The sequence below is a fragment of the Vipera berus genome, assembly GCF_964194415.1.
Source record: "Vipera berus genome assembly, chromosome: 5".
NCBI lineage: Eukaryota > Metazoa > Chordata > Lepidosauria > Squamata > Viperidae > Vipera > Vipera berus.
In genome coordinates this window covers 83533710-83560340 of record NC_138207.1, presented here as the reverse complement: position 1 = coordinate 83560340, position 26631 = coordinate 83533710, and the positions used below count along the sequence as shown (strand labels likewise).

Below are 26631 nucleotides of genomic sequence, written 5' to 3'. Positions count from 1 at the left end.
GACTTGATGGCATGGTTGAAATGATCTGAATTAAAACATATGGAGGAAGGATAAAAGCAGAGGCCATTATTGTTGGCATCTGCTACCAGCCATGGAAAAGATGTAGATTATGTTTTCCAAAAGCAAATGATAGACACTTTAAAAAGGTATGATGTAGTCGAAACTCAAAACGGTATCATGCCAGAATACAAGATATATGGAATAGGTTCCAGGGAAGCATTTTCAGTTGAAAGCTTGAAAATTTGTCACAACAGAAGGTCAGCTCAAGAAATGGTGGGTTCCTTTCCATTATGTCTTCAGAGACTAGATAACTACCTGATTGGGATGCTTTAATTGAAATGTCTGCACAAGACAGGGGACCTGGACTCTGCTAGTTGCTCCCCACCCTGGGATTCTATGATTCTATAATGGCAGTGAAGATTTTATTAGTCCTAACTTCTGTTGGGAGACAAACTCATCCAAGCATTGTGCTTCCAAGATGTTATTAACCCATGTAGCTGACATTCCCCCCCCCCCGCCTTCATAAACTGGAGGAATCTCAAAGAATCAGCATCTGACCCTAATTCAGAAACATCTAACATTTAGTACAGGGGTCTTCAAACTTGGCCCTTTTATGACTTATGGACTTCAACTCCCAGAATTCCTCAGCCAGGAGTTGAAGTCCACAAGTCATAAAAGGGCCAAGTTTGAAGATCCCTGATTTAGTAGTTGCTGATTTAGGAGTTGCGCCTGCCCTCTGGAATCAGCTTCCGGTTGAGCTCCGGATGGCTCCCGACCTTCTCTCGTTTCGCCGCAACCTGAAGACTTGGCTATTTGAACTTGCCGGCCTGGACTGAGGGACTGGGATTTTAGATTTAAATTTTAAAAATTTTAAATTTTAGTATGTGTTTATTGTTTAGGGCTATTTGATTTAATCTCATTTTAATTTTTATACATTATGTGTTGTTTATAGTGTTTTAATTGCCCTGTACACCGCCCCGAGTCCTTTCGGAGAGGGGCGGTATATAAATCCAAATAAATACTCCCATGTTACACCTCTGCTCCGCGAGCTGCATTGGCTGCCAGTTGCCCTCCGGGTGAGATTCAAGGTGCTGGTAATGACCTATAAAGCCCTACATGGCATGGGTCCGGATTACCTACGGCAGCACCTGCTGCCGGCATCAACTTCCCTCCGTCCAGTGCGCTCTCACAGAGTGGGCCTCCTCAGGGTGCCTCTGATCAGAGAATGTTGATTGGTGGCCCCTAGGGGGAGGGCGTTCTCTGTGGGTGCACCAGACCTATGGAACCGCTTGCCGGTTGAGCTCTGGACGGCCCCTGACCTTCGCTCCTTCCGGCGCGATCTAAAAACTTATCTATTTGAACAATCTGGCCTGGTCTGATGGGTTTAGGGTTGGATTTAATTTTAACATAGTTTTAATTATTGTATTATATTGGGCATAATTATTTAATTCTTTTTAACCTCTTTTTTAACTTTTGTATTTATATTTTGATATTTATTGCCCTGTACACTGCCCTGAGTCCTTCGGGAGAAGGGCGGTATAAAAATTTAATAAATAAAATAATAAATAAATGAATAAATGAATAAATGAATAAATGAATAAATGAATAAATGAATAAATAAATAAATAAATAAATAAATAAATAAATAAATAAATAAATAAATAAATAAATAAATAAATAATTACTGATTACTTTTTTTTCTGTAACTCGCATAATAATGCTTACTTGGAAAGGGAGTGGGAAAATGTGGAGGAATGTATGTATGTATGTGTGCACACATGAATGCATGTAGAAAAATTCTGAGTTTGAAGTGAGCTCCTGAGAAGTTCAGAACACAGCCAGAATCTTTGCAGCAATACTGGAACACTTCTGCTAAGATCAAAACAGCTGTTTTAAACTGAAAACAGAGTCAGAGCACTAGAAAACCAGATCAAGCCTGTTGACCCCAAAAGCTCATTGCTGCTTGATGAAAGCAGCGAGATTTAAGTTAGAAATGCTTTGCACACCAAAGCAAAGCAATGGTTACTAAGAACCCTTCTTGTCATAAATCATAAAACAAAACAAAACAACTAAGGTTGCACAAATGCTCTCTACGTAATACATCTTGCTCAATATTCTGCACATCATTTAATGCAGCACCCTATGATTTTCCAATTTCTAGTCAATTAAGGATAAGATGACATATCAATCCAGAGGCTTAAAAATAAAAGTATTCATTAGTGGTCCTTCCTCAAACTTGGTGAGATATCAGGTAGGGGGGCACCATAAGGTTCACACCTAAACTTGGTACATATTAACATTTTCATGTGTGATGTAGACGAAAAGGTGAAGATAATGAAAAGCTCTTAGAATAACTGAATGTATAGCAGCAGTGTGATGTGGTTGTAAAAAAGACAAAATAATTTAGGCTGCATAAATGCAAGAATGGTTTTGAAATTGTGGAAGGTAATGTTCCACAAAAAGGTGGCTGGATGGAGTCACTGAAGCAGTAGGCGTGAGCTTAAATGGTCTCCAGAAGATGGTAGAGGACAGGAAGGCCTGGAGGAACATTGTCCATAGGGTCGCGATGGGTCGGACACGACTTCGCAGCTAACAACAACAACAATGTTCCATTATATTTATATTGGGCAGATGATGCCACCTTAAATACTGGGTCAGTCCAGGGCACCAGGTTTTAAGCCAAACACAAAGACACTAAGAATGGAAAGAAGGGCAATGAAGATGACCAGAGAACAGTAAATCAAGTATACAAAGACAGACTAAGGGAACTGAATATCTTCAGCTTTGAGAAAGAATGACTGAAATGGGATATAACAGCACTTTTAAAATACTTGGTGTGTCACTTAGAAGAAAAATCAAAGTCTGATTCCTTTTATTGCAAAGTTCAAGGCAGGGCATGGTGGTCTTACATCACCTAAAAGCAGAATCTTGTTGATGTTAGGAAAAGCTTATTTAATGGTGTGTGTAGTCCAACAGCAGAACCAATCAGCAAAAGAGATGGTGAGATGACTTCTTCTAACAGTTGATAGACAGACTATATATCATCTGTTGGGAATGCTTTGTTTGGGATTCCTGTACCAAGCAAGAAGTTGGAATTGATGACTTTAAAGTAGTTTCTTCCAATTCTAAGATTTCATGAGAAAGTTTAAGACAAAGGAAATGTAAAATCTTCTCTTTTGAAAATTTAGCACACTGTAGGATTGTACTCCTGTCCTAGTTTCAATTATTATTTTTATACTACAACCATTTATATCTAATAGAAGTTGCATTCAGATAAAAAATTATGACTCACGTGGTAAAGTCAAATATTAATTGTACTTAAAATGAATTCTTAATATGTTATCAAAAATAAGACTTTTACTTTGATGAATAAATTCACACCTATACCCAAGTTACAAAATTGTATAGACTAATTTTGATGGGAAGGAGACCCTTTATGGTTGCGTTGTTAAATTTCTTGAAGTTGGAAACTCCAAGATACAATGCAAATGATGACAAAGATCCTACTATGTTAAAATCATTTTAATGATCAAAGGAGCCTCACGGTCAGAAGGGTTGTCAAAAAATACAAGATGGCAGTTGTAGCAATATAATTAATGCCCCACACCTTTTGGATAATATGAACCTATAAAAGTGTGGGGTTTCAATGGTGCTGTTTCCATTATTCAAGGTTGATCTCCATTGCAATTCTTTCTCAACCTATCTTAGATAATCCTTATTTTGTTGATGTATCAGACTATGCATCTCAACAGAAGATTCTGAAGCATTTTATAGGAGAAGAATGGCCATTTAATTTACCACATTATTTCAAATCTCTTGGATGTTAGAAGATGGAAGTAATATATCTCTTTCTGGAAGTCATGTCTGCCAAATGCCTCCTTGAAGAATATTTCCTAAGCTTCCAAGGAATCTTAGAATCGTTTCTTGTATATTTTAAAATTGCTGCATGGAACATACTTTTCCACCGACAAAAAACATCGAACAAGCCATGAAGTTAGTATTTCAATCGCCTTAGAAACACTCTCAAATTGACCTAAATGTTCTTCTTCTTCTTCTTAAAAAAAATGCTGAATGCTAGGATGACTGGAGCATTCTAGACAAGAATGGCAACAAAAAGAATCGTTTGGTCACATTTGCTTTGGTGATAAATATATAAAACTATCTGGAGCTATTGTCCGGATGCCAAAGGGAGATGAGCTGCAATAAATCCAACAACTTGTGCATCAACTAGCTTTTGAAATGAGAAAGAAATGAAAATAGCTGTTGATATATGACTAGCACGCATGTGCGGGGGAACCTTTACCTTTACCTTTATATATATATATAAATATAAAAGGTAAAGGTAAAGGTTCCCCCGCACATGCGTGCTAGTCGTTTCCAACTCTAGGGGCCGGTGCTCATCTCCGTTTCAAAGCCAAAGAGCCAGCGCTTGTCCGAGGATATAAAAAATCATTCATATGGTTAAGAAAAGAATGCAGGAGGAAATCCGGAAAGGGTGCAACCTGGCCTTGGATATCTTCTCCAGCAGGAGACAATAAAAAGGCAGAGGAAAAGTTCAGGCATTTCAGATTCCCAGAAGCCTTGAGCTTTCCCTTCCTCAAATGCTGTTTCCTTCAAGTGCTCCATAATAGAATTGTGGGAACTGCCAAAACTGCAGAGAAAGTCTGTTTCTGCCATGCTGAGCATGCTGCTCTGCTGAAGCCAAGAAAAAAAAGAAAAAGAAAAAGCAAATAACACTGACTAGATGAAAACCTCTGGGTCTGCAAGTGTTCACCTCACTTTGCTTCCAAGAAAACAGTCTGGAAACTATTTGCCATTGTGCATCTGTCCAAAGCGTGCTATTATTCCAGCTTCCTTGCTTTTGTTTGCTATCAAGAGGCTCCTTAATGTTTATCACCAGCCTGCCATTAAACTAAATAATTTTTTTACAGTTGGTTCTGAGATCGAACAAAGAACATTTCCCTTTGTCCTTCCTAGGACCATTAATTGTTACAGACATAATGCAGGATTTTTTCAGTCACAGCTCTGAACTATTTGGCACTCCTGTAGGCTTATCCTAGTAAAATGTTCTCTAGGATGGGTCTCACATTCAGATTAAGTGGTTTTATCGTTACATGCAACAGGGTGCCCAAGAATGGACTAGAAACAACAGGCCCAAAGTGGCCAGGGTACTACAAAGGAATTGTGTTGGGAAGAATGTGAAGGCAGAATAACTGAATAACAGAGTTGGAAGGGTCCTTGGAGGTCTTCTAGTCCAACCCCCTGCTCAAGCAGGACAACCTCATTTCAGGCAAGTAGCTGTCCAGTCTCTTCTTAAAAGCCTCCAGCGATGGAGCACCCACAACGTCTGAAGGCAAACCGTTCCACTGGTTTATTGTTCTCGCTGTCAGGAAATTTTTGCCTTAGTTCTAAGTTGCTTCTCTCCTTCATTAGTTTCCATCCATTGTTTCTTGTCTTGCCTTTTTGTGCCTTGAAAAATAGGTTGACCCCCTTATTTATGGCAGCCCCTCAAATATTGGAACACTGCTAGCATATCACCCATATTCCGTTTCACTAGAGATACCTAATCTCTGCAACTATTCTTTATATGTTTTAGCCTCCAGTCCCCTAATCATCATTGTTGATCTTCTCTGCACTCCTTCCAGAGTCTCAACATCTTTTTTATATTGTGGTGACCAAAACTGGATGCAATATTTAAAGAGTGGTTTTACCAGAGCCTTATAAAGCAATAATAACACTTCACATGATCTTGATTCTATGTTAATGCAACTTAGGAGTATATTGGCTTTTTGGGCAGCTGCAGCACACTGCTGGTTCATATTTAAGTGATTGTCCACTAGGAGTCCAAGACACCTCTCATGGTTATTCCTATTAAGCCAAGTTTCACCTAATCTGTACCTGTATATTTGTTTTTTCTTGCCTAAGTGTAAAACCTTTCTTTTCTCTGTATTAAATGGACAAGTGGAAAGTAGCCCACAACCTTTCTTTGTCCCAAATTTCCTACTGTGAAATGGATTTTCTCTGTACCTCTCAATGTGTACAGAATTACCTCAGGCATGCGTGTGCAATTTTCTCTTGTGATGATTCTGAATTCTCTACTCTATTAACAGTTGGCTGGTTTCCCTTATATTTATGCTTTGCTGAAATGCTGAGATTGCATAATTTGCCCCATTGGTGTTGGTTGCTCTGTTTAGATCTGGGAATGTGTTCTTCCTTTGTAAACATAGGAGAGAAAAATGCTAATAAAATCATTTTTTGAGGTTTTTATGCTGAGGTGGTACACTTTCTAACCAATATATTCTGCAATTTCAGCATAAAAACAAACTTAGCCACTGGCAGAAACCACATCGTAATACAGTCACTTGAGAACAGATACCAGTAGGATCTTAGGATTCCCTAACCCTTTTCTGTGATTCATCCCACACCCTGTAAAGCGGTGTTTCTCAAGCTTGACAACTTTAAGATGTGTGGACTTCAACTCCCAGTATTCCTCAGCCAGCATGGGGTGGCTGGCTGGCTGGCTGGGGAATACTGGGAGTTGAAGTCCACACATCTTAAAGTTGTCAAGTTTGAGAAACACTGCTTTAAACACTTAGAGGAAATAATCAGAAGACATGGAAACTTACTGGAGGGCCACGGGGACCAATGATGGACATGCCAGCCTCTCCTGGAGCTCCCTGCAGGGATAAAGAGAGAGAATGTGTATGTAGAAAGGAAGACCAAAACGAAAATTAAAAAAGCAGGTTAGAGATTAATATTAAAAAAGAGGCAGAAAAAAACAAGGAGACAATGGTGAAGGTAAGCAATAATGCCAAAGTGAGTATTTAGAGTGAAAAATTCAAAAGAATGAGAGGAGAAGGCTGAAAGGAACTTGTGGCCAAAGAAATAATAAGAGAAAATGAAACATTTATATAAAGGGGGATTAAAAAGAACAATGCACACACATATTCTTCATTGTAATTAAAAGCAGGTTTTAACTGCAAGTCCCCAGGCCTTTTCCAATCAAGACAGGGAGCCATTTTGGATCTATCCTGAAACTGGATCAAAACAGTACTCTGAATTCCTCAGGAATGGAAAGTAATGTTACCTCATGGCCATAAAAACTATTATTGGATGCCAGATTTATCTTGGGTCCAACGAACATTCTTCTCCTTTGCAAAGCTACCTTGTGTAATCTAGGGTTTAAGAGTAATTAAGAAGCAAGCTACCTATAAAAGGCTGTGGAAATTATTTTGTCATGCAGTCTCTGTCTACAAGTGCATGGACTCAAAATGTTTTTGTTGGGCTGAGAACACAGCGCTTTATACTGTCTGATTTTGACTGCATAAAACATCTTTTAGAAATGCTATATAGACTTTTGATTCCATTGACAGAATGGGGCCTTTAAAAAAAATGCCATTTCTATAGGGTGTGAACTGCAGCAGCATTGTATCAGGAGGAAAAGACCCAAACTACCCATTCTCCCCATAGTACTTTTAAAGATCACTTCTGTTAAGTCGTGGGCTCTTGGGTGCAGGAATGACGACATGAGGCTGAGTACAGGATAACTCATACTTTATTCTTGCTGGAACTGTACTGAAAATTGGGCTGCAACCAGCCACAATATATAGTCTAGCCCAGGGGTCAGCAACCTGAAACAGTGAAAGAGCCACTCGGAACCGGTTCCCTCACAAAAGGAAAAACTGGGAGCCACAAAAAACTGTGTGCGCATGCGCATACATGTGCGCATGTGCAGAACAGGGTTTGACTGAAGAGTGGAGCCAAAGCGAGATATGCACCTACCCTGCATATTTGAATTGATTGGTTGAACTTTTTTAGTCCCACTTTTTTTTTGGGACTGCACATGGCAGAGGACTGGGAGCCGCAGGGGACGGCTGAAAGAGCCGCATGTGGCTTTGGAGCCGCGGGTTGCAGACCTGTGGTCTAGCCCCTAGGCGGCAGCCAATAGGTTTGAACCCACTCTTGCCGCCTGGGGCTAGCCAATTGCAGGACCGGAGACAGCTAGTCTGGGTTGCTGGAGAGCCGTTAGTGGCTCCAGCAACGCACGTGGTTTATCACCACAAGCCCAGTACATAACAACTTCCACAACATGTTTTTCATGTTGAGGGCCTCCCACAAATGTTCTAAAGTTATTTCATATTAAGGTCTATTGATCATTATCTTTACATCTGCTCTCCTACTTAGTGTCTAATTAGGCTCCCTAACCCTCACACATTTCTCTGTTGACAAGGGCTTACTTGAACACTTTTAAATTAATGCAGAATCAAAGGGCCACAACTGTTCATCATCGGCTGTGAAATCAAAATTACAGGAGACAAAAGGGTATGCATGTGCAGTGGGCGTAGGACAAGTGTATACATGCTTCCCAACAAATATCTCCCTGCTCAATACATGGAACAACTACTCTGCCTTTTCTCTCTGTTATCAGAACTGATTATTGTAGGAAAAAATGATGGGAGAGAGGAAAACACAAGAGGATTAATGGGGAACTTTTCATATTGTGGACCCTCACTCCATCCCCATTCCACTAATAAAAATTACACAAATGTTCCTTCTCATAAGAAATCCTTTACACGGAAGCACTCTATTAGCAGGGGGCTCCAACCTTGGCAACTTTATGACTTGTGGACTTCAACTCCTAGCTAGTTCCCCAGTATGCTGGCTGGGGAATTCTGGGAGTTGAAATCCATAACTCCATAAAGTTGCCAAGGTTGGAGACTCTTGCTCTATAGGCTGCCAAGCTTTTTGTAGACATAGCTATTTGGAAAGGAGCAAAATAACATGGTTCTAGTTTGAAAAAGAGTTGGACAACACTTGTGTTTTTCTAACTAAATGGACTTTTGTAGACCATTCTGGAAAAAGCTTCATCTCAGGATATTTTTATTTCAAGGGGTGGACTTTACAGGCTGCATTTTGTTTAGCTATTAGGGGAGTGCCCAAACCCAGAAGGAGACATGTTTATGTTAGTTAATTGGTGAGATGAAAGAGATCAAGCACCCCTCATTTGAACAGATTGTGTAAAAAAGGCAAGTCTATTTGAAGTCTAATTGGGGAATAAATTTCATATTGTGCTTTGTATGATCTGAAAGTCATCAAGTCCCTTATGTCCAACAACTGCTTTGTTCTTACTCCTCATGGAAGGAAAGACACTTTTGCTATTCATTGCAAAATGTTTTGGCTCTGATAGGGAAGGGGCAGATACACAATTTATTCTTCATAAGTGTGACAGAAAGGCAACCATGGATTGAAAAGAATATTTTAAGGTCCTCTCTCATTTGCTTTCCTCAGTTAGTTCATGAGGCTTCCCTCGCAGATGAAATATAAAGTTTGCATCTGGAATTCTGTGAATCTTACTCAACCAATTGTGCCGAGGTGAGGCTGTTTAGGATGCAGCTGGTAGAGTTAACTACATCTCCATGTGTCGTTTTCCTGGACTTTCCAAGCACAGCTGTTAGTTATGAAACTGAAAACAGTTCCAGAAAGTATCAGATAAGGCCAGCTGCAAATAGTGGGTTTACCTGACTATCAGTGCAAAGCTTTGGCCATGCTAGTGTAAATTATAGTAAACAAATCAAAATTTCTGAAACTTTAGATCATCTCTGGGCTTTTTCAACAATATAGATCATCTCTGGGCTTTTTCAACTATATATATATATATATAAAATGTAAACTATATATATATATATATATATATATATATATATATATATAAAATGAAAAATGCTTTTTCAACTATATATATATATATATACATACATATATATATATATATATATATATATATATATATATATATATATATATATATATATATACACACATATATATCTATATCTATATCTATATCTATATCTATATCTATATCTATATCTATATCTATATCTATATCTATCTATCTATCTATCTATCTATCTATCTATCTATCTATCTATCTATCTATCTATCTATATATATATATGTAGGTCTAGAGTCTCGGGTTTCTTCCCGCGTTCCTTTCATCTTCAGAAAGTTGTGGCGACGTTTCGACGAAATCTCATCCGTCATCATCAGGCCGGAGTATTCCTCCTGCTGCTTTCAGGAGCAATGCGTGGTCTGTCTGTTCCTTTCCTTTCAACTGCCGGTGGGGCTGTGTTCCGACTGGGTGGAGGCGTGGCTGCTTTCTGATTGGGTGGGGGTGTCTTCCGACTGGGTGGAGGCGTGGTTGTCTTCTGATTGAGTGGAGGCGTGGCTGTCTTCTGATTGGGTGGATGTGTGGTTGTCTTCCGATTGGTTGGAGGCGTGGCTGTCTTCTGATTGGGTGGGGTGTGTTCTGAATGGGTGGGGTTTTTTGTTGTGTCGTAATATCCTGAGTGTTGTGATTTGGTGTCTTGGGGAGTGGGCTGTGTAGTGGCCTCCAGAGCTTTGGCTTGGCTCCGAGTTCGAGGACCCGCCATGCATCTCTGGTATGGGTCAGTCAGGTTCGTGTGTGCATTCTTCTGCTTGGGTGATAGCACTTTTGCTTGACTTGTTCTATCTTCTGTGTGGGAGAGTTTTTGTTCTGGGTGTGGATGAGTCTTGCTGGGGCTGGTGGCATTTGGGGTTGTTTGTTGGTTTTTTAAATCCTTGTTTGCTGAAATTCGTTTGTCTATCAATGCTGGTTTCCAAATGGCATGTAGGCGGGAGGTGTCGTCTCGCTTGTTCATACTGTCTGGGTGTTTTTCTATTTCAATGGCTTCTCTGATTATTCTGCTATTGAGATGTTCTATTTTGGCGATTGTTTTTGTACCTTCAAAATTGATGTTGTGTCCCGTAGTGTTTATGTGTTGTACTAGTGAAGATGTGCGATCTTTCTTCTGTACTGAGTTCTTATGTTCTTCTACACGTACCTCTATTCTTCTGTTAGTCTGTCCGATGTATGTTGCTGGACAGGAGGCGCATGGGATTTGGTATATGCCCTGGTTTTCCAGTTCTATTTTGTCTTTGGGATTTCTCAGGATGGTTGATATCTTTCTGTCAGTGTTAAATGCGGTTTTGATGTTATGTTTGCGTAGTACTTTACTGATTTTGTCGGTTGTTCCTTTTATGTAGGGCAAGATGGCTCGTCCGTTGTTCTGTTCTTCTTCTTGGATGTTTTTCTGTTTCGGAGTCTGCTGCTGAATTATATTGGTGATTTTGTTTTTTTGGAACTTGTTTGCTGTCAATATGTCTGTCAGGGTGTGTAGTTCTGTTTGTATATGTGTTTCATCTGCAAGGCGTCTGGTTCTTGTTATTAGTGTTTTGGCTACTGAATTTATTTGTGCTGGGTGATGATGTGATTGCGCATTGAGGTAACGGTTGGTGTGTGTTTTCTTTCGGTAGACTGTGTGTCCTAGGGTTCCGTTTTGTTTTTTGTATATAAGTACATCCAGGAAAGGTAACTGGTTGTTTGTTTCAATCTCCATGGTGAATTTTATTTTGGGATGTAGGCTATTCAGGTGTGTTAGGAAGTTTTCTAGCTCCTTTCTTCCGTGGGGCCAGATCACGAAGGTGTCATCCACATATCTGAGCCACAGTTTTGGTTTGTTTGTAGTCTTTTCTAGAGCGTTAGTTTCAAATTCTTCCATGAAAAGGTTGGCGATAACTGGTGATAGAGGGGATCCCATTGGTGCGCCTTCTATTTGTTTGTATCTCGGGCCTCTGTGTATGAAGTATGTGTTTGATAAGCAGTGTTCTGCTAGTTCTATAATATGGTTAGGTGGTTGGTATTTGCTTCTTATTGTTGATAAAGCTTCTTGGACTGGCACCTGGGTGAATAGTGATACCACATCGAAGCTGACTAGCAAGTCTTTTTGGTCTATCTGTAGATTTTTCACTAATTCTATAAAGTGGTATGAGTTTTGGACATATGAAGCTGCCATTTCTGCTAGAGGTTGTAATTGTTTTGCTAGGTATTTAGCTAAGTTTTGTAGTGGTGAGCCTATAGAACTTACTATGGGTCTTAGTGGGATTCCATCTTTGTGTATATATGCAAATTATTCAAATTGCTAATAAAGAATTTTGGGAGGCTGAGATGGCCATTTCGAACTCTTTATGTTCTCATCAGTCAGTCATACCCTTTATCTGAGATTCGAACCTGGGCTGATTGTATATTAGGCAGTTGTTTTAACTTGCTGAGCCACAGGTTCTTTCTCTCTTTTTATTAGCTAGAAGGCAAGGCTAAATATATGTTAAGTATTTGTCAAGGCTTTGTGAAAGCACCTTGCTAATTAACTCTTTCATTCCTGCTTTGGCCTGTCTCAAGGCTTATCCACAGGATATAGTCAACTATGACAGCTCATTATTTGTGCAAATTATTCAAATTGCTAATAAAGAATTTTGGGAGGCTGAGATGGCCATTTCGAACTCTTTATGTTCTCATCAGTCAGTCATACCCTTTATCTGAGATTCGAACCTGGGCTGATTGTATATTAGGCAGTTGTTTTAACTTGCTGAGCCACAGGTTCTTTCTCTCTTTTTATTAGCTAGAAGACAAGGCTAAATATATGTTAAGTATTTGTCAAGGCTCAGATAAAGGGTATGACTGACTGATGAGAACATAAAGAACATAAAGAGTTCGAAATGGCCATCTCAGCCTCCCAAAATTCTTTATTAGCAATTTGAATAATTTGCACAAATAATGAGCTGTCATAGTTGACTATATCCTGTGGATAAGCCTTGAGACAGGCCAAAGCAGGAATGAAAGAGTTAATTAGCAAGGTGCTTTCACAAAGCCTTGACAAATACTTAACACACACACACACACACACACACACACACACACACACACACACACACACATATATATATATATATATATATATATATATATATATATATATATATATATATATATATAATGTAAAGGTAAAGGTAAAGGTTCCCCCGCACATGCGTGCTAGTCGTTTCCGACTCTAGGGGCCGGTGCTCATCTCCGTTTCAAAGCCGAAGAGCCAGCGCTTATCCGAGGACGTCTCCGTGGTCATGTGGCCGGCATGACTAGACGCCAAAGGCGCACGGAACACTGTTACCTTCCCACCGTAGTGGTCCCTATTTTTCTACTTGCATTTTTACGTGCTTTCGAACTGCTAGGTTGGCAGAAGCTGGGATGAGTAACAGGTGCTCACTCTGTTATGCGGCACTCGGGATTTGAACCGCCAAACTGCCGACCTTCTGATCGACAAGCTCAGCGTCCTAACCCACTGAGCCACTGCATCCCTATATATATATATAAACCTTGTCAAACTGTCTATTTTTTATTTGCATGTATTAATTTTTGTAAAATAAGATGGCCTTTTGCATTAATAATGGTCTTTGATAAAAGGGTAAAGTCTTTTAGAGGCAAGTCCATATAGTTTACATAGCAATGATATGCAAATGGCAACTTTGTTCTGGAATGTTTTTCTAACTAGCCTACAGCCTAAGGAAGTTTACAGCATATAAGAATAAGAATAATAAAAATCAAGCTTGTGACCATGATGGTATGATTGAAGCTCCACCTTTTCTGCTGATGGTCTCCCATTCATGTGTTAAACTGGTCTGATCATGCTTAGCTTATCAAGATCAGGGATGACAGATTTCTTTGACTTGGCCCTGACCAAACAATAATCATTTCTTGCTTGCTTGTCTACAGGATTTGGGCTAGCTTAGGATGGTTGCCCAAGGCCAGGTTTACTTCTCCGGACAATCTCTTTCAGCTCCTGGGAGTTGTCTCATGTGCTGCAATTTAAATCATAATGGCAATCTGTCTAGTGGTGATGGACTACAACTATTGACAAACCCCCATCTGAAGTGGTTAACTGGAAAAAGCTGACTCACCTTCTCTCCAAGTTGACCCTTGACTCCCTGGGCCACCATTATATCAGTCGCAGCCACATGCAACAGGGTGAAGGGGGAGAGAAAGAGAGACACAAAACATAGGAGTCAATGTTAAGGCACACTAAGCACAAATACACACTCATGCCAAAAAGAAAAATGGAAAAGAAAAGACAAACACTGAAACATGCATGGTTTAATGTTCACATACAAGCATGGTGAAGTGACCCTGATTTTGACTTTCTTACATTTAAATCAACTTCAAAAATTCTTTTTTAATGTTCACTTTCACAATTTTTATTAACCAGTTATATAGGGAAAAAGAAATATAGTTTCTGAAAGGTCCTTTTTACGTTAGAAGTGAGAAGTAACTTGACTGCATATGTGTGTGAATCTGTTCTCTTAATGTTATTAATATTATGTTGTTTGTTCACAACAGTGTGAAGTCACAATTGGCAGGGTTTTTTTTAGCTGATATTGGCCTTCATACACATCAGGTTCTTCCCAGGAACAAGAAGCTAGCATGTCATAATATATCAGCATAGTATATATGTGTGAAAAAGGGACCTGGTGGCTCAGTGGGTTAGGACGCTGAGCTTGTCGATCACAAGGTCGGCAGTTTGGTGGGTCAAATCCCGAGTGCCGCATTACAGAGTGAGCACCTGTTACTCGTCCCAGCTTCTGCCAACCTAGCAGTTCGAAAGCACGTAAAAATGCAAGTAGAAAAATAGGGACCACTCCGGTGGGAAGGTAACAGCGTTCCGTGCACCTTTGGTGTCTAGTCATGCCGGCCACATGACCACGGAGACGTCCTCGGATAAGCACTGGCTCTTTGGCTTTGAAACGGAGATGAGCACCGGCCCCTAGAGTCAGAAAGGACTAGCACGCATGTGTGGGGGAACCTTTACCTTTGCCTTTTATATATGTGAATCTAAGCAGTGTGGCCTTTTGCAATTGACTGATAGAAATGTTATCAATATTATTCTGTCAAAAAACTGAAATTGCATATACAACAAAAGAGAAAGATTCTTCTGGGCATGTTTAATGCTTAGGGATGCTTGTAAGGGATCATTTGTATACGTAATTGTTGTCCTTCAGATTAAAGTGACAGTCCAAGGACTGTTTTGAATCACAGTGTGCTATGTGTCCACATAACATGATGAAGATGAAAGGATAAAATATAACTGTTAGGAATAAACTAGGATGGCAAAACAGGATGGCAAAACTAGGATGGGAGTTGAAGCCCACAAGTCATAAAAGGGCCAAGTTTGAAGACCCCTGCATTAGAATCAGGAAGATGGCTGACAGTAATGTTCATCAAGGAAAGCATGCAGAAACCATAGAACTGTGTTTCTCAACCTCAGCCACTTTAAGACGGGTGGACTTCCAACTCCCAGAATTCATCAGCCAGCAGAGCCATCTTAAAGTGGCTGAGGTTGAGAAAAACTGGCACAGAAGCAGCAGCTAAAGAACAAATTGTTGAAGCTTCTTTAGGAGGTGATGTGGGGATAGAACAGATGTTAATTGTTTGTTAAAAAGTTTATCAGTACAATGTTCCTATTGGTGTTTTGTTCCATTCTAACAATGCCCTTTCTTAAGCAAAAATCATGCCTAAAGTGATTACTGTACTTATTTTAATGCACTTTTTCTCAATTCTTGAAAAAAGGGGAAAAAGCTCTGCCTAAAGGCCTTCATTCATGTATCAAATCTGATACTAAAACAAAACTTCCGACAAAATAATAGATTTGGAAAGACTTTCTGTGACCTATGCTGATTCAATGTCCATGTTATGAATCTAACAGAATAACAGAATTGGAAGGGACCTTGGAGGTCTTCTAGTCCAACCCCCTACTGAAGCAGGAAACCCTACATCAGGCATGTCAAATTGCCGGCCTGTGGGCCGGATGCATCACGATGAAACCACGCCCTCCCCATTGCCGGCAATGGAAAAAAAGTCATGATACGTCACGCAACATCACGTGACATCGCGGGTTTGACATGCCTGTCCTATATCATTTCAGACAAATGGTTGTCCAGTCTCTTCTTTAAAAACTCCAGTGTTTCAGACTAGTACTGCTCATGATCTATCTGGGAATCATTGTATTTTTGAGTAACAGAAAGATTTCACTTGCAATAATACATATATCTGTAGTTAAGGTGAAATAAATATGAAAACAAATTAAGCCACCATTCTGTGCATATTTGAAGTCTTGGAGAAAGCTTATTGAACTTACTAGGGATTATTTCTGAGTAGACATAGCACCAGTAATTGAAAATTTATATCACATATTTATAGATCAGTTTAGTAGCTGCAAGTTTGGAAGCAGTAATGACAAATAAATTTAAGTGACTTAAGACTTACCGGCTGTCCACGGATTCCCATGGCTCCTTTGTCTCCCTAACAATTAACACAAAATCAGGAGATAATTGGCAATTGACCACATGTAATGATAAAGTGACACAAATTCATTTAAATATGAACATTTAGACAATTGCACTGTTGATTTTGGATTTTATCCATAAGAATATGTGTTTGGAAGACCATTGAATTGTTTATCAACTGCCATGATCCAACACAGTAAAGCCATCTGTATAGCTGAAAAGTTATTTGTATAACAATGCAAGTTTTTGTGTCAGAGGTCTGAATTTTTTCAGTTTTTCTCTTTTTATTGTAATTTATATATTATTTAATTTTCCTGTAATAACAGGACCATTATTGAATACATTATAATGTTTAATAATAATATCATTATCCGAATAATAGTATCCAATGTTTTTTCAGTCATATTATTGCATTCACATTCTGCAACATTGGAAGATGCTTATTCACCAAACATCTGGATAAAATCCTATCCCACATTGTCTACATATATCCGTAAGTCAGAGGGTTACAGACTTGTTCTTAGTCTTTCTAGTAAATCTAAATATTTAGAAATTGGACTGGAATATTGTGGACCAGATATTTATATAACAAACCACATGGGTTTTGTTCAGGAAACCCTGCCAACATTCAATCAAGCAAATTTTTGTAACCATAAGACTTACAAACATGCCAGGGAAAGGAAGGAAGGAAGGAAGGAAGGAAGGAAGGAAGGAAGGAAGGAAGGAAGGAAGGAAGGAAGGAAGGAAGGAAGGAAGGGTGTGATGAATGAGATGAGATAGGAGACAATTTCATTTCTGCATGTCATATACATGCTGGGCTCAAATGGAATTGCACGATACCTGCATCCTTACTTAGAGCATTAAGAATAAGCAATACATTCTTATGAGAGAAGGGTGATCATAAACATGATGACAAGAAATACATTCATTTATGAGTAAAACTTATGACCTTACAGTAAAGTGGTACATATTTCCTAGAATAATAATTCAATATTTCCTGTCTGGTGATCTATCATGTTTCTATAAAGTTTATCACTGAAACAGCCAGATAGTATACAAAATCAAAGTTAAAAAAGGTCTATATTTTGTTTTCCACCCTGAAGGTTTTTAGGAAATATAATCTGGGTCTGTGTTGTTTGCTTGCTGGTTAGCCTTCAGAAATCATATATATTATCTAAAGATATGAATCAAACTATCCATGGAACCATACTATCCTTATCTTATCTTTTGAAGCTGAACAGTTACTTCAGGAAGCTGAGGATACTTTTGATTCCTGGTGATAGTAAAATTTATTATGGTCACTAGATTCATAACATCATAAGAGCTTAATGCTGAATGATTCTACTGCCTGGAAAAAGAATTATCTTGTATTTATTGACTCTGGAGAAGACAAAGTCTAAAGTACAGGAGATAATATAAATAAGCATAGGCCAGGGGTCTTCAAAGTTGGCCTTTTTATGACTTGTGGACTTCAACTCCCAGAATTCCTCAGCCAGCATGCCTGGCTGAGGAATTCTGGAAGTTAAAGTCCACAAGTCATAAAAGGGCCAAGTTTGAAGACCCCTGCATTAGGCAATAAACAATACAGCAAATTGTCATTTGATATTTACATGAGACAGAGACTAAGGTATGGGATTATGGTAAAATTAAGGACACACCCATTTTAATAAAAACTAAAAATAGATATTTTTGTTTAAGACTTTTATTACATATGTGCGGTTTCATTTCCTGCTTACTATCTACTATATTCATATCCCTCAGTTCCACATGATAAGGAGGCTGTGGAAGTTGCCTTTGCTGAAACTAAGCATAGCTCCTTTGCTCCTCTATGGAAGGCTAGCAGAGCATGAAAGCAGTCAGGAAAAAAAATGATTCTGTACAATTTTTCTGATTTTTATGTATCTGGTTTTTTGTACTGTTGTGTTCTGAAGAAACAACATTGGCTTTCTGCCACAGGTAGAAAATGAAAAAAAAAATTACAAGGACTCAACTCTCTAATTTGCTGGTGATGACCTATAAACCCCTAAATGGCTTGGGTCCAGGATATCTGAGGGAACACCTGCTGCCAGCATCAAGCTCCCTTCGTCCAGTGCGCTCCCACAGGGAGGGTCTTCTCAGGGTGCCGCCGGTAAAAGATTGTCGGCGGGTAACGCCCAGAGGGAGGGCCTTCTCAGTGGGTGCGCCTGCCCTCTGGAACCAGCTGCCCGTGGAGTTGAGGACTGCCCCCGACCTCCGTTCATTCCGCCGGGACCTGAAGACCTGGCTCTTCGAGCTCTCTGGCCCAGGCTGAGAATTTAAATTTAAATTTAAATTTTAATAATTTTAATTTTAATTTTAATTTTAATTTTAATTTTAATTTTAATTATTTTAATTTTAATTTTAATTTTAATTTTAATTTTAATTTTAATTATTTTAATTTTAATTTTAATTTTAATTATTTTAATTTTAATTTTAATTTTAATTTTAATTTTAATTTTAATTTTAATTTTAATTTTAATTTTAATTTTAATTGGGGTTTTTATTCTCTCAGGGACTATTATAATCTTTTTAATTGTTTTTAACTTTAGTATTTCTTGTTTTAATTCCCTGTAAACCGCCCTGAGTCCTTTGGGAAAGGGCGGTATACAAATCCAATAAAATAAAATAAATAAATAAATAATTTCCCAACAGTCTGACCTCCAAGTACCTCACACAAGGAAGGGCACTTAGGTGCAGAACCGGGAAACTCCTCTAAGACGCTAAATTTGGATTTCCACTGAACATGCTCCCATGTCTGCAAAATTCAAAGATGGGGGATATGTGAACCTCCAGATATTGTTCGATTCTAATTCCTATCAGTCTCGTCCATTGGGACCAGTGAACATTGATGAGATCCGCTGTAATCCAATGTATCTAATAGACTAGAGGCTCAGGTATAAATCAAAGACTGATCAATCCAAGGCAACTTCTTTAATTCTTAACACTCCCATAAATATGATAGACAGGTTGCTAGGATGCTAATGTCCGAATGGAAAGGCTGGCCTCTTGCCTCATAGCAGTTTTTCTGTGGTTTGGTTTGGGCTAAACCCATCTTAATATTTGGTCTTTTTTCTTCATGGAATTTTGTGACCTAAAAATAACCCAGACCACTTAACATCTAATTAATGGGCATCTCCTTACCACTTAGACAAAACAGATTTAATCTGTTTGCTGTCTAGTACAGTGTAGCCCATTTCAGTCCATGTCTATTCTTCTCTAGTATTTTGACGTTTTGTCTCTATGTACTTCAAGCCACTTTTTTTCTCCCTTCATCTCCTTTGGAATAGGCAGGGGAGGAAGTAATGTTTGGCATGATGAAATGCAGCTACTATAAAAGGCTGCCTCCAAATCTGTATCTATTTAGGTAGTCCTAATTAAAATATTGCCTGGTCACTTATTTATTCTCCATATGGATCATCCTAGTTCACTGAGGTTTATTTATATTCTTGTATCATGACGTTTATATTCCCCCATGATGGGATTTGTTCCAAAGAATCTGCAAATCATTTCCATAGCCAAAATAATATTTGACCAGGCTTGCAATAATTCACAAGTTAAATCTGGAAATGCTGAGAATCTAAAATCCTTTGGCTAACTGTTGACTGACTTGAAATATTCTCAGATGTATATTCTTTTCATGCGTGCACCCTTTCCATGGTGGGGCTAGATCCGAGAAGCAAAACCAGAAGTGGGGCAGGGCAGGAAATACCTTGAGCAACATAAGTTCTTAGGAAAGTCATTTCTTTGAAAGGAAGTGAATGATCCTCAGATAACGCAATGGCAGAACATCATATTCTGGAAATCACTATCTGATAGGAAGTCCAATTTCTAAAACTTAGCCCTCTTTACAACTCAGTTTAAAAACCCTCCTCCTAAATCTTTCTCTCTATTTATAACATGTACTGTAAGCCTGTAGTATCGGTTGCAGGTGTCAAGAAAGGAAGAAAAGAGAAGGAAAATGCAAAAAGAAGGGGGGGGGGATTTACCGGAAGGCCAGGTCTTCCTGTAGGACCCTGAAAAACAAAACACAGACACAGAACAAAGGAGATGATGGCACAAAGAACAATAGATCTGAATAGTGAAAGAGTTACTGAGTTGGATTTTGGACTTCCAGAATGGCACAAAAAGCCTGTTCATTGGCATTTCTAGTTGAGCATTTGTAGGAAGCCATGTTGCCAGGTGGGCTTAGCCAAGCTATTCCCAGTTCAAGCAGAAAATGCTAGGCTAGTTTGATGGCTAATCTAATTCTGTACAGACAGCTTGATATATCCTGGTGTTCATACTAGGGTTTAGGGGAGGAGAAGTGGCGGAACAAATATTTTGCTACGGCCAAAAGCCCTCAACATAAAACAGCCGGCAAAAATAAAACATCCAGACTTCCAGTAGACTCTCTTCCCACAAACCGGTATGTTATAATTCATTTTTATCCTAGGAGTAACTCACATTTGCATCAAATCATCGTATTGTTTAGAAAATACTACACTTCATTTAATATTTCCCCAGACAACCTGCAGCTACCATCTACTAAATTACCGAGGGCAATAGAAGTCTTTCTTTTATTTATTTGACTGCTATTGTAATACAAAGGCAAAAGGTTGGCTGAAAAGTGTTACTCCTAGAATCCAGCTGGACTATTCAAATCCATGATTTAAAACTCGTGAATATGTTTATTGACCAAGTAGTCATCTGATATATAGTTCAACATCCTAGCTTTCGCTGTGTCTCTTCAATAGATGCATCAATGTTTCCCTTCCTACCTTTGCCATTCCTATCTCACTGCTGCTATTTTTTCTTATTCTAATTTCCTGTCGGTCTCCGACTGCCATTCATCCTAGATCCCCATGATGCTGCTATGCTGTCATTCTCCACTCATTATTTTATTTTGAGAGGTTCATTCTCAGCCCCACAATGTCAGCCCCACTTGGTGAATCAGGCCAAGAAATCAACTCCACTGGAAGGCTAAAACTATTTTAATTGACTCTTGCAAGTCGGGTTGTATTATATTACCTCTTTCATTTCTTATATTCCGTGAATTAGGGAGGTCCCTGCCTGATCTACTTTTAAACCAGGCTGTTCCTCTAGCAACTGGATCTCTAGACGTATTCCTCTGTTTGAATAGCAGCTGATCAGTGGTGAGAAGATAGATAGAAGATAGAGTCATAGGGCTGTAAGGGACCTTGGAGGTCTTCTAGTCCAACACCCTGTTCAAGGCAGGAGACCTACTGAAAAATCCTAATAAAAATAACAATAATAAAAATAACTCTACACTCAAAGTTGCATTCACTAATTCCAAGACAGACCCTTGAAAGCCAATTCTGAAAACCTGGAAAACCAAGAGTTAAGCATCCCCACCTCAGACTTCAGCAAGAACAACATTAAATACGAAGCCAGGCCCTCAAGAGGAAGGGTACTTGGTGAAAGGGGGCTGTTATATATTCAGTGTTATATGTTAGTGTTATTTGTTAAACTTGACAGCTCAGCTGGCCATCAGCTGAGCCTCACCCAGCAACAGTATCGTATTGGTCCGGCCGTTTTGGCGGGATCCTTGAAGTATGTGGATTGGCCAGTGGCTAGCCGGCAACTGTATATAAAGAGCCGAGCTGTGGAGAGTTCCTTGTTCCAACCACAATAAATCTGAGTTCTAACGCGGCGTCCTGTCATCTGTGTCTGACGGTCTACCCACAATACACAACAGGGGCAGCCTATCAACTCTCTTTCTGTGTCACTTACTGGAGCAACTCTCCCAGCTCCTCACGACTCTAGTTCTGGCTACATAGGCTTAGAACGTACTCTGAACATCATTATTTTGAAATAGCGCTAAGCCCGTTACCCATGCAATCCTGACTTTCTATTGTTATCAGGCTCCCCTGAATGCACCTATATGAAACATTTCTACAAAACCAAAGATAGAACAGATCCCTAGCCATGCCTGCCAGTCCAGGTCACCTGTCCGACCTTGCATCTTTCCTAGTCAAGCAATGTTGGTGGCTGATGAAGTTTGTGAGGGGGGAAGAAAGCCAAGCCTGCAGAATTCGCCTCTTTCATGTACCTCTGTAAATGAGGGCAACCTCATTATTTCTGCCAGAGGATACTATCTGCAGAAAACACAAGTAGGATGCATGCAAAAGGCCCTTAGCTCAATTTCCTGGCACTGCTGTTTTTAAAAGAATATATCAAAGAACACAACTGGGAAAGAATAGGAGAAGTTGTTGTTAATGGGTGCAGATGATGATGGAGAAGGGTAATCAGAAAGCCCTTCTCGGACAAATACATGAAATTAGAAAGGAGAAGGTCCTCCTAGAAGCAGTACGGGTAGTCCTTGACTTACGACCAAAATTGAGCCCAAAATTTCTGCTGTTAAGCGAGAGAGTTGTTAACTGAGCTTTGCCCCTATTTTATGACTTTTTCCCCACCATGGTTGTTAAATGAATCGTGGCAATTGTTAAGTTAGTAACACGGCTGTTAAGCGAATCTGACTTCCCCGTTGACTTTGCTTGTCAGAAGGTCATAATCATAATAGTAAAGTTGGAAGGGGCCTTGGAGGTCATCTAGTCCAACCCCCTGCTCAGGCAGGAAACCCTATACCATTTCAGACTAATGGCTGTCCAGTCTCTTCTTAAAAACTTCCAGTGTTGTAGCATTCGCAGCTTCTGGAGGCTGGTTGTTCCACTGGTTAATTGTTCTAACTGTCAGGAAGTTTCTCCTCAGTTCTAGGTTGCTTCTCTCCTTGATTAGTTTCCATCCGTTGCTTCTTGTTCTGCCTTCGCAAAAGGGGATCACTTGACCCTTGGACACTGCCACCGACATAAATACATGCCAGTTGCTAAGAGTCCGAATTTTGATCATGTGGCCATGGGGATGCTGCTGTGGTCCTAAGTGTGAAAAACGGTCCTAAGTTGTAACTTTGAATGGTCATTAAATGAAGGACTACCTGTATGCTTGATGGCAACATCTCCTGCCAGGCTTACATTTACCACTAGCATTAAGGAGCTGAACAAAGTGGCTGAATAGGTTACCACGTTTGACAAACTGTCGTGGTTAACAACAGAATACTTCATCCCAACGCTCCAGCGTTCAATATCACTACATATTGACAGCACTGGCACTAGAAAAACTCAGGCACAACATACTTAGGCAATAATGAAGTCGAGGCAGCAGATTCTCAAATGTTTCTTCTTTTGACTATACAAGTATAATATGTTCGCTTCTGAACTCTCAGTGATGTTTTGAACCATCTCATCAGTGCTAGCCGAGCTCAGAGAAGTCAAAGGCATTTTTTCTTCCCATCATGCAATATGCTGCTACCCATGTGAAAAGGGCAAGAACGCATTTGTGAGTCTTGGTGGAGCAGTGGGCTAATGCCTCCTTAAGTAACCCCAGCTGCCTGCAATCAGTGCAGGTTCGCGTCCCACCAGGCTCAAGGTTGACTCAGCCTTCCATCCTTCCGAGGTAGGTAAAATGAGGACCCAGATTGTTGGGGGCAATTAAGCTGACTTTGTAATAATGCCGCTTGGGGGTGTGTGTGTGAAAGCCCTAATAAGCAGGCATATACATAGAATGAAGGCTACTGCTAAGCTTGTAAGCCGCCCTGAGTCTTCGGAGAAGGGCGGGATATAAATGGAATTAAAATAAAAAAAATAAAAAATAAATGGCAGCAAATTATTAATTTGTGGGTTTTTGCTTCCTCATTTAAAAACTGTTCTCTCCCTTGCCCCAGGGCCCATTCACTTTACCCACAGATGTGCTCTTCATAGCAGAGTCAAAAGCGCTGGTACTTACAGGGGGTCCTGAAAGAAAAGAAAAATGCAGACATAGTTAATATTCCAAATTCAGTAGCACCATCGTTTCATGTAATAAAGCTTCCACAACATATCAATCAATCAATCGTCATTTATAACAATCCAGATTTACCCGACATATGCAGAAAAATAGAATAGAAAACATTTCAGTACAGCAGGAAATGCCGTCTATCTGAATTATGTGAAAAGACAAAAAGACCAGATTCTAATTCCTGAGCAGCCAATCTTACATATTTAAACTAATGGCATATTTAAGCAGTATTAACACATACAAGCTGAGAAGGACTTTAACACTCGCTCAGTTGATTGCTCTCCTTCACCCATTTTGCAAGGCAGCTACAAAGAAATTCCACATACTGTTCGATTATGTTCACGTGCTATAGCAGACATGTCAAACACAAGGCCCGGGGGCTGGATCCGGCCCATGAAGTGGTTTCATGTGGCCCGCGAAGCCATCCTGGAAACAGTGAGGGAACGGCCCCCACTGCCTTGGCCCTGGCTCAGAGACCCTCCTTCTGCCAGAGACCCTCAGATCTGTCCCACTCCTGCCCAGGCCCCTATAGGCACCCTTGATGCGAACGATGTAGACCTGGCCACGCCCACCCAGTAGGCCATACACACTCTAGCCACGCCCACCCAGTAGGCCATGCCCACCCAGGCCACACCCACCCGGCCCCCTGAGGGCAACCGCAATGCTGATGCGGCCCTCAATGAAATTGAGTTTGATACCCCTGCGCTATAGGAACCATAGAGTTTGCCCACATTTATTGCAGTGCTGCTGATATACAGATATTAGAATCTATTTTATTTCCCCTCACATGGTACATACCCAAGTCACTCTGATTCTTTCTACATGTAAATTCTGCTTACTGATCAAAGGGATTCTTCCTTTTTGGATGTTGACAAATTATGTTATGCTGCTAGTAAGACAAGGTTTAAGTTGACTGATCTCCAACTGTAATGGGATGTGTGGATGACCTTTGGGTGGGGGGGTTGAGGGGAAAAGATACCGCCAAGGAAACAATCAGACAAGAGAGGGAGGAACCCTCGGTGGCTTAATGGTCAGAGAAGGAAAGGTAGGAAAGACCAGCTTCAATGGCTCAAAGAATTAAAAGTGGTTGTAGGAAGTTTCTACTTTTGAAATTGCAATTCTGTTAGTATAGCCCAGGGGTCAGCAACCTGAAACAGTGAAAGAGCCACTCGGAACCGGTTCCCTCACAAAAGGAAAAACTGGGAGCCGCAAAAAATGTGTGCGCATGTGCGTACATGCGCGCATGCGCAGAAAAGGGTTTGACTGAAGAGTGGAGCCAAGGTGAGATATGCACCTACCCTGCATATTTGAACTGATTGGTTGAACTTTTTTAGTCCCACTTTCTTTTTTTGGTCTGCGCATGGCAGAGGACTGGGAGCCGCAGGAGACGGCTGAAAGAGCCGCATGCGGCTCCGGAGCCGCGGGTTGCAGACCTGTGGTATAGCCTTAGAATAAGGTGTTTTTTTTAAAAAAAAATTCCATTTATATCCCGCCCTTCTCCAAAGACTCAGGGCGGCTTACAAGCTTAGCAGTAGCCTTCATTCTATGTATATGCCTGCTTTATTAGGGCTTTCACACACACCCCAAGCGGCATTATTACAAAGTCAGCTTAATTGCCCCCAACAATCTGGGTCCAATAAGGTTGGACCATAAGAAAGGTTGAGCACCAAAGAATTGAGGCTTTTGAACTGTGGTGCTGGAGAAGACTCCTGCGAGTCCCTTGGACTGCAAGGCGATCAAACTGGTCACTCCTAGAGGAGATTAACCCTGAATACTCTTTAGAAGGCCAGATCCTGAAGTTGAAACTCAAATACTTTGGCCACCTAATGAGAAGGAAGGACTCACTGGAGAAGAGCCTAATGCTGGGAAAGGTTGAGGGCAAGAGAAGAAGGGGACGACAGAGAATGAGGTGGCTGGATGGAGTCACTGAAGCAGTAGGCATGAGCTTAAATGGACTCCAGAAGATGGTAGAGGACAGGAAGGCCTGGAGGAACGTTGTCCATGGGGTCGCAATGGGTTGGACACAACTTTGCAACTAACAACAACAACAACAATACAATACAATAAAGTAGAATTAGCTCATCTGATCATATTTCCTGTCTGCTTTGCCTGGCAAGGCTGATACCATCCCTCAGCATAGTATTTGGTAACTGTCTCTTACTATGCCAATACTAAATAAGTACATGTGGATAAATTAACTGGAAGCAGTTAAATAGCGATAGCACTTAGATTTATATACCGCTTCACTGTGTTTTACAGCCCTCTCTAAGCAGTTTACAGAGTCGGCATATTTGCCCCCAACAATTTGTGCCTTCATTTTACTGTCCTCGGAAGGATGGAAGACTGAGTCAACCATGAGCTGGTGAGAATCAAACTCCTGGCAGTGAGCAGTGAGTTAGCCTGCGATACTGCATTCTAACCATTGTGCTATCACAGAATAATTTGTGATTCAGAGCTGTGATACTCTTTAGAGTAGGGGTAGGCAACCTTGGCTCTTTTATGACTCATGGACTTCAACTCCCATAATTCCTGAGCCAGCAATGCTAACAAGGAGAAACCCTTCTTCCAAGAAACAGGCAGGAACAGCAAGAG

At 40.2% G+C, this 26631-nt stretch overlaps 1 protein-coding gene across 1 annotated transcript in view; it reads right to left on the bottom strand.

Annotated features, from left to right (window-relative positions):
* Positions 1-26631, bottom strand: part of COL13A1 (collagen type XIII alpha 1 chain) — a gene marked incomplete at its 3' end in the record, with an annotated part of 191256 nt that overhangs the window by 90389 nt on the left and 74236 nt on the right. Inside the window, exons 3-7 of the mRNA XM_081329311.1 lie at positions 23989-23996; positions 20196-20222; positions 16172-16207; positions 13813-13839; positions 6627-6677 (exon numbers count right to left, since the gene is read on the bottom strand). Coding sequence (XP_081185437.1) covers positions 6627-6677; positions 13813-13839; positions 16172-16207; positions 20196-20222; positions 23989-23996 — 149 coding nt within the window. The remainder of the gene's footprint in view (positions 1-6626; positions 6678-13812; positions 13840-16171; positions 16208-20195; positions 20223-23988; positions 23997-26631) is intronic.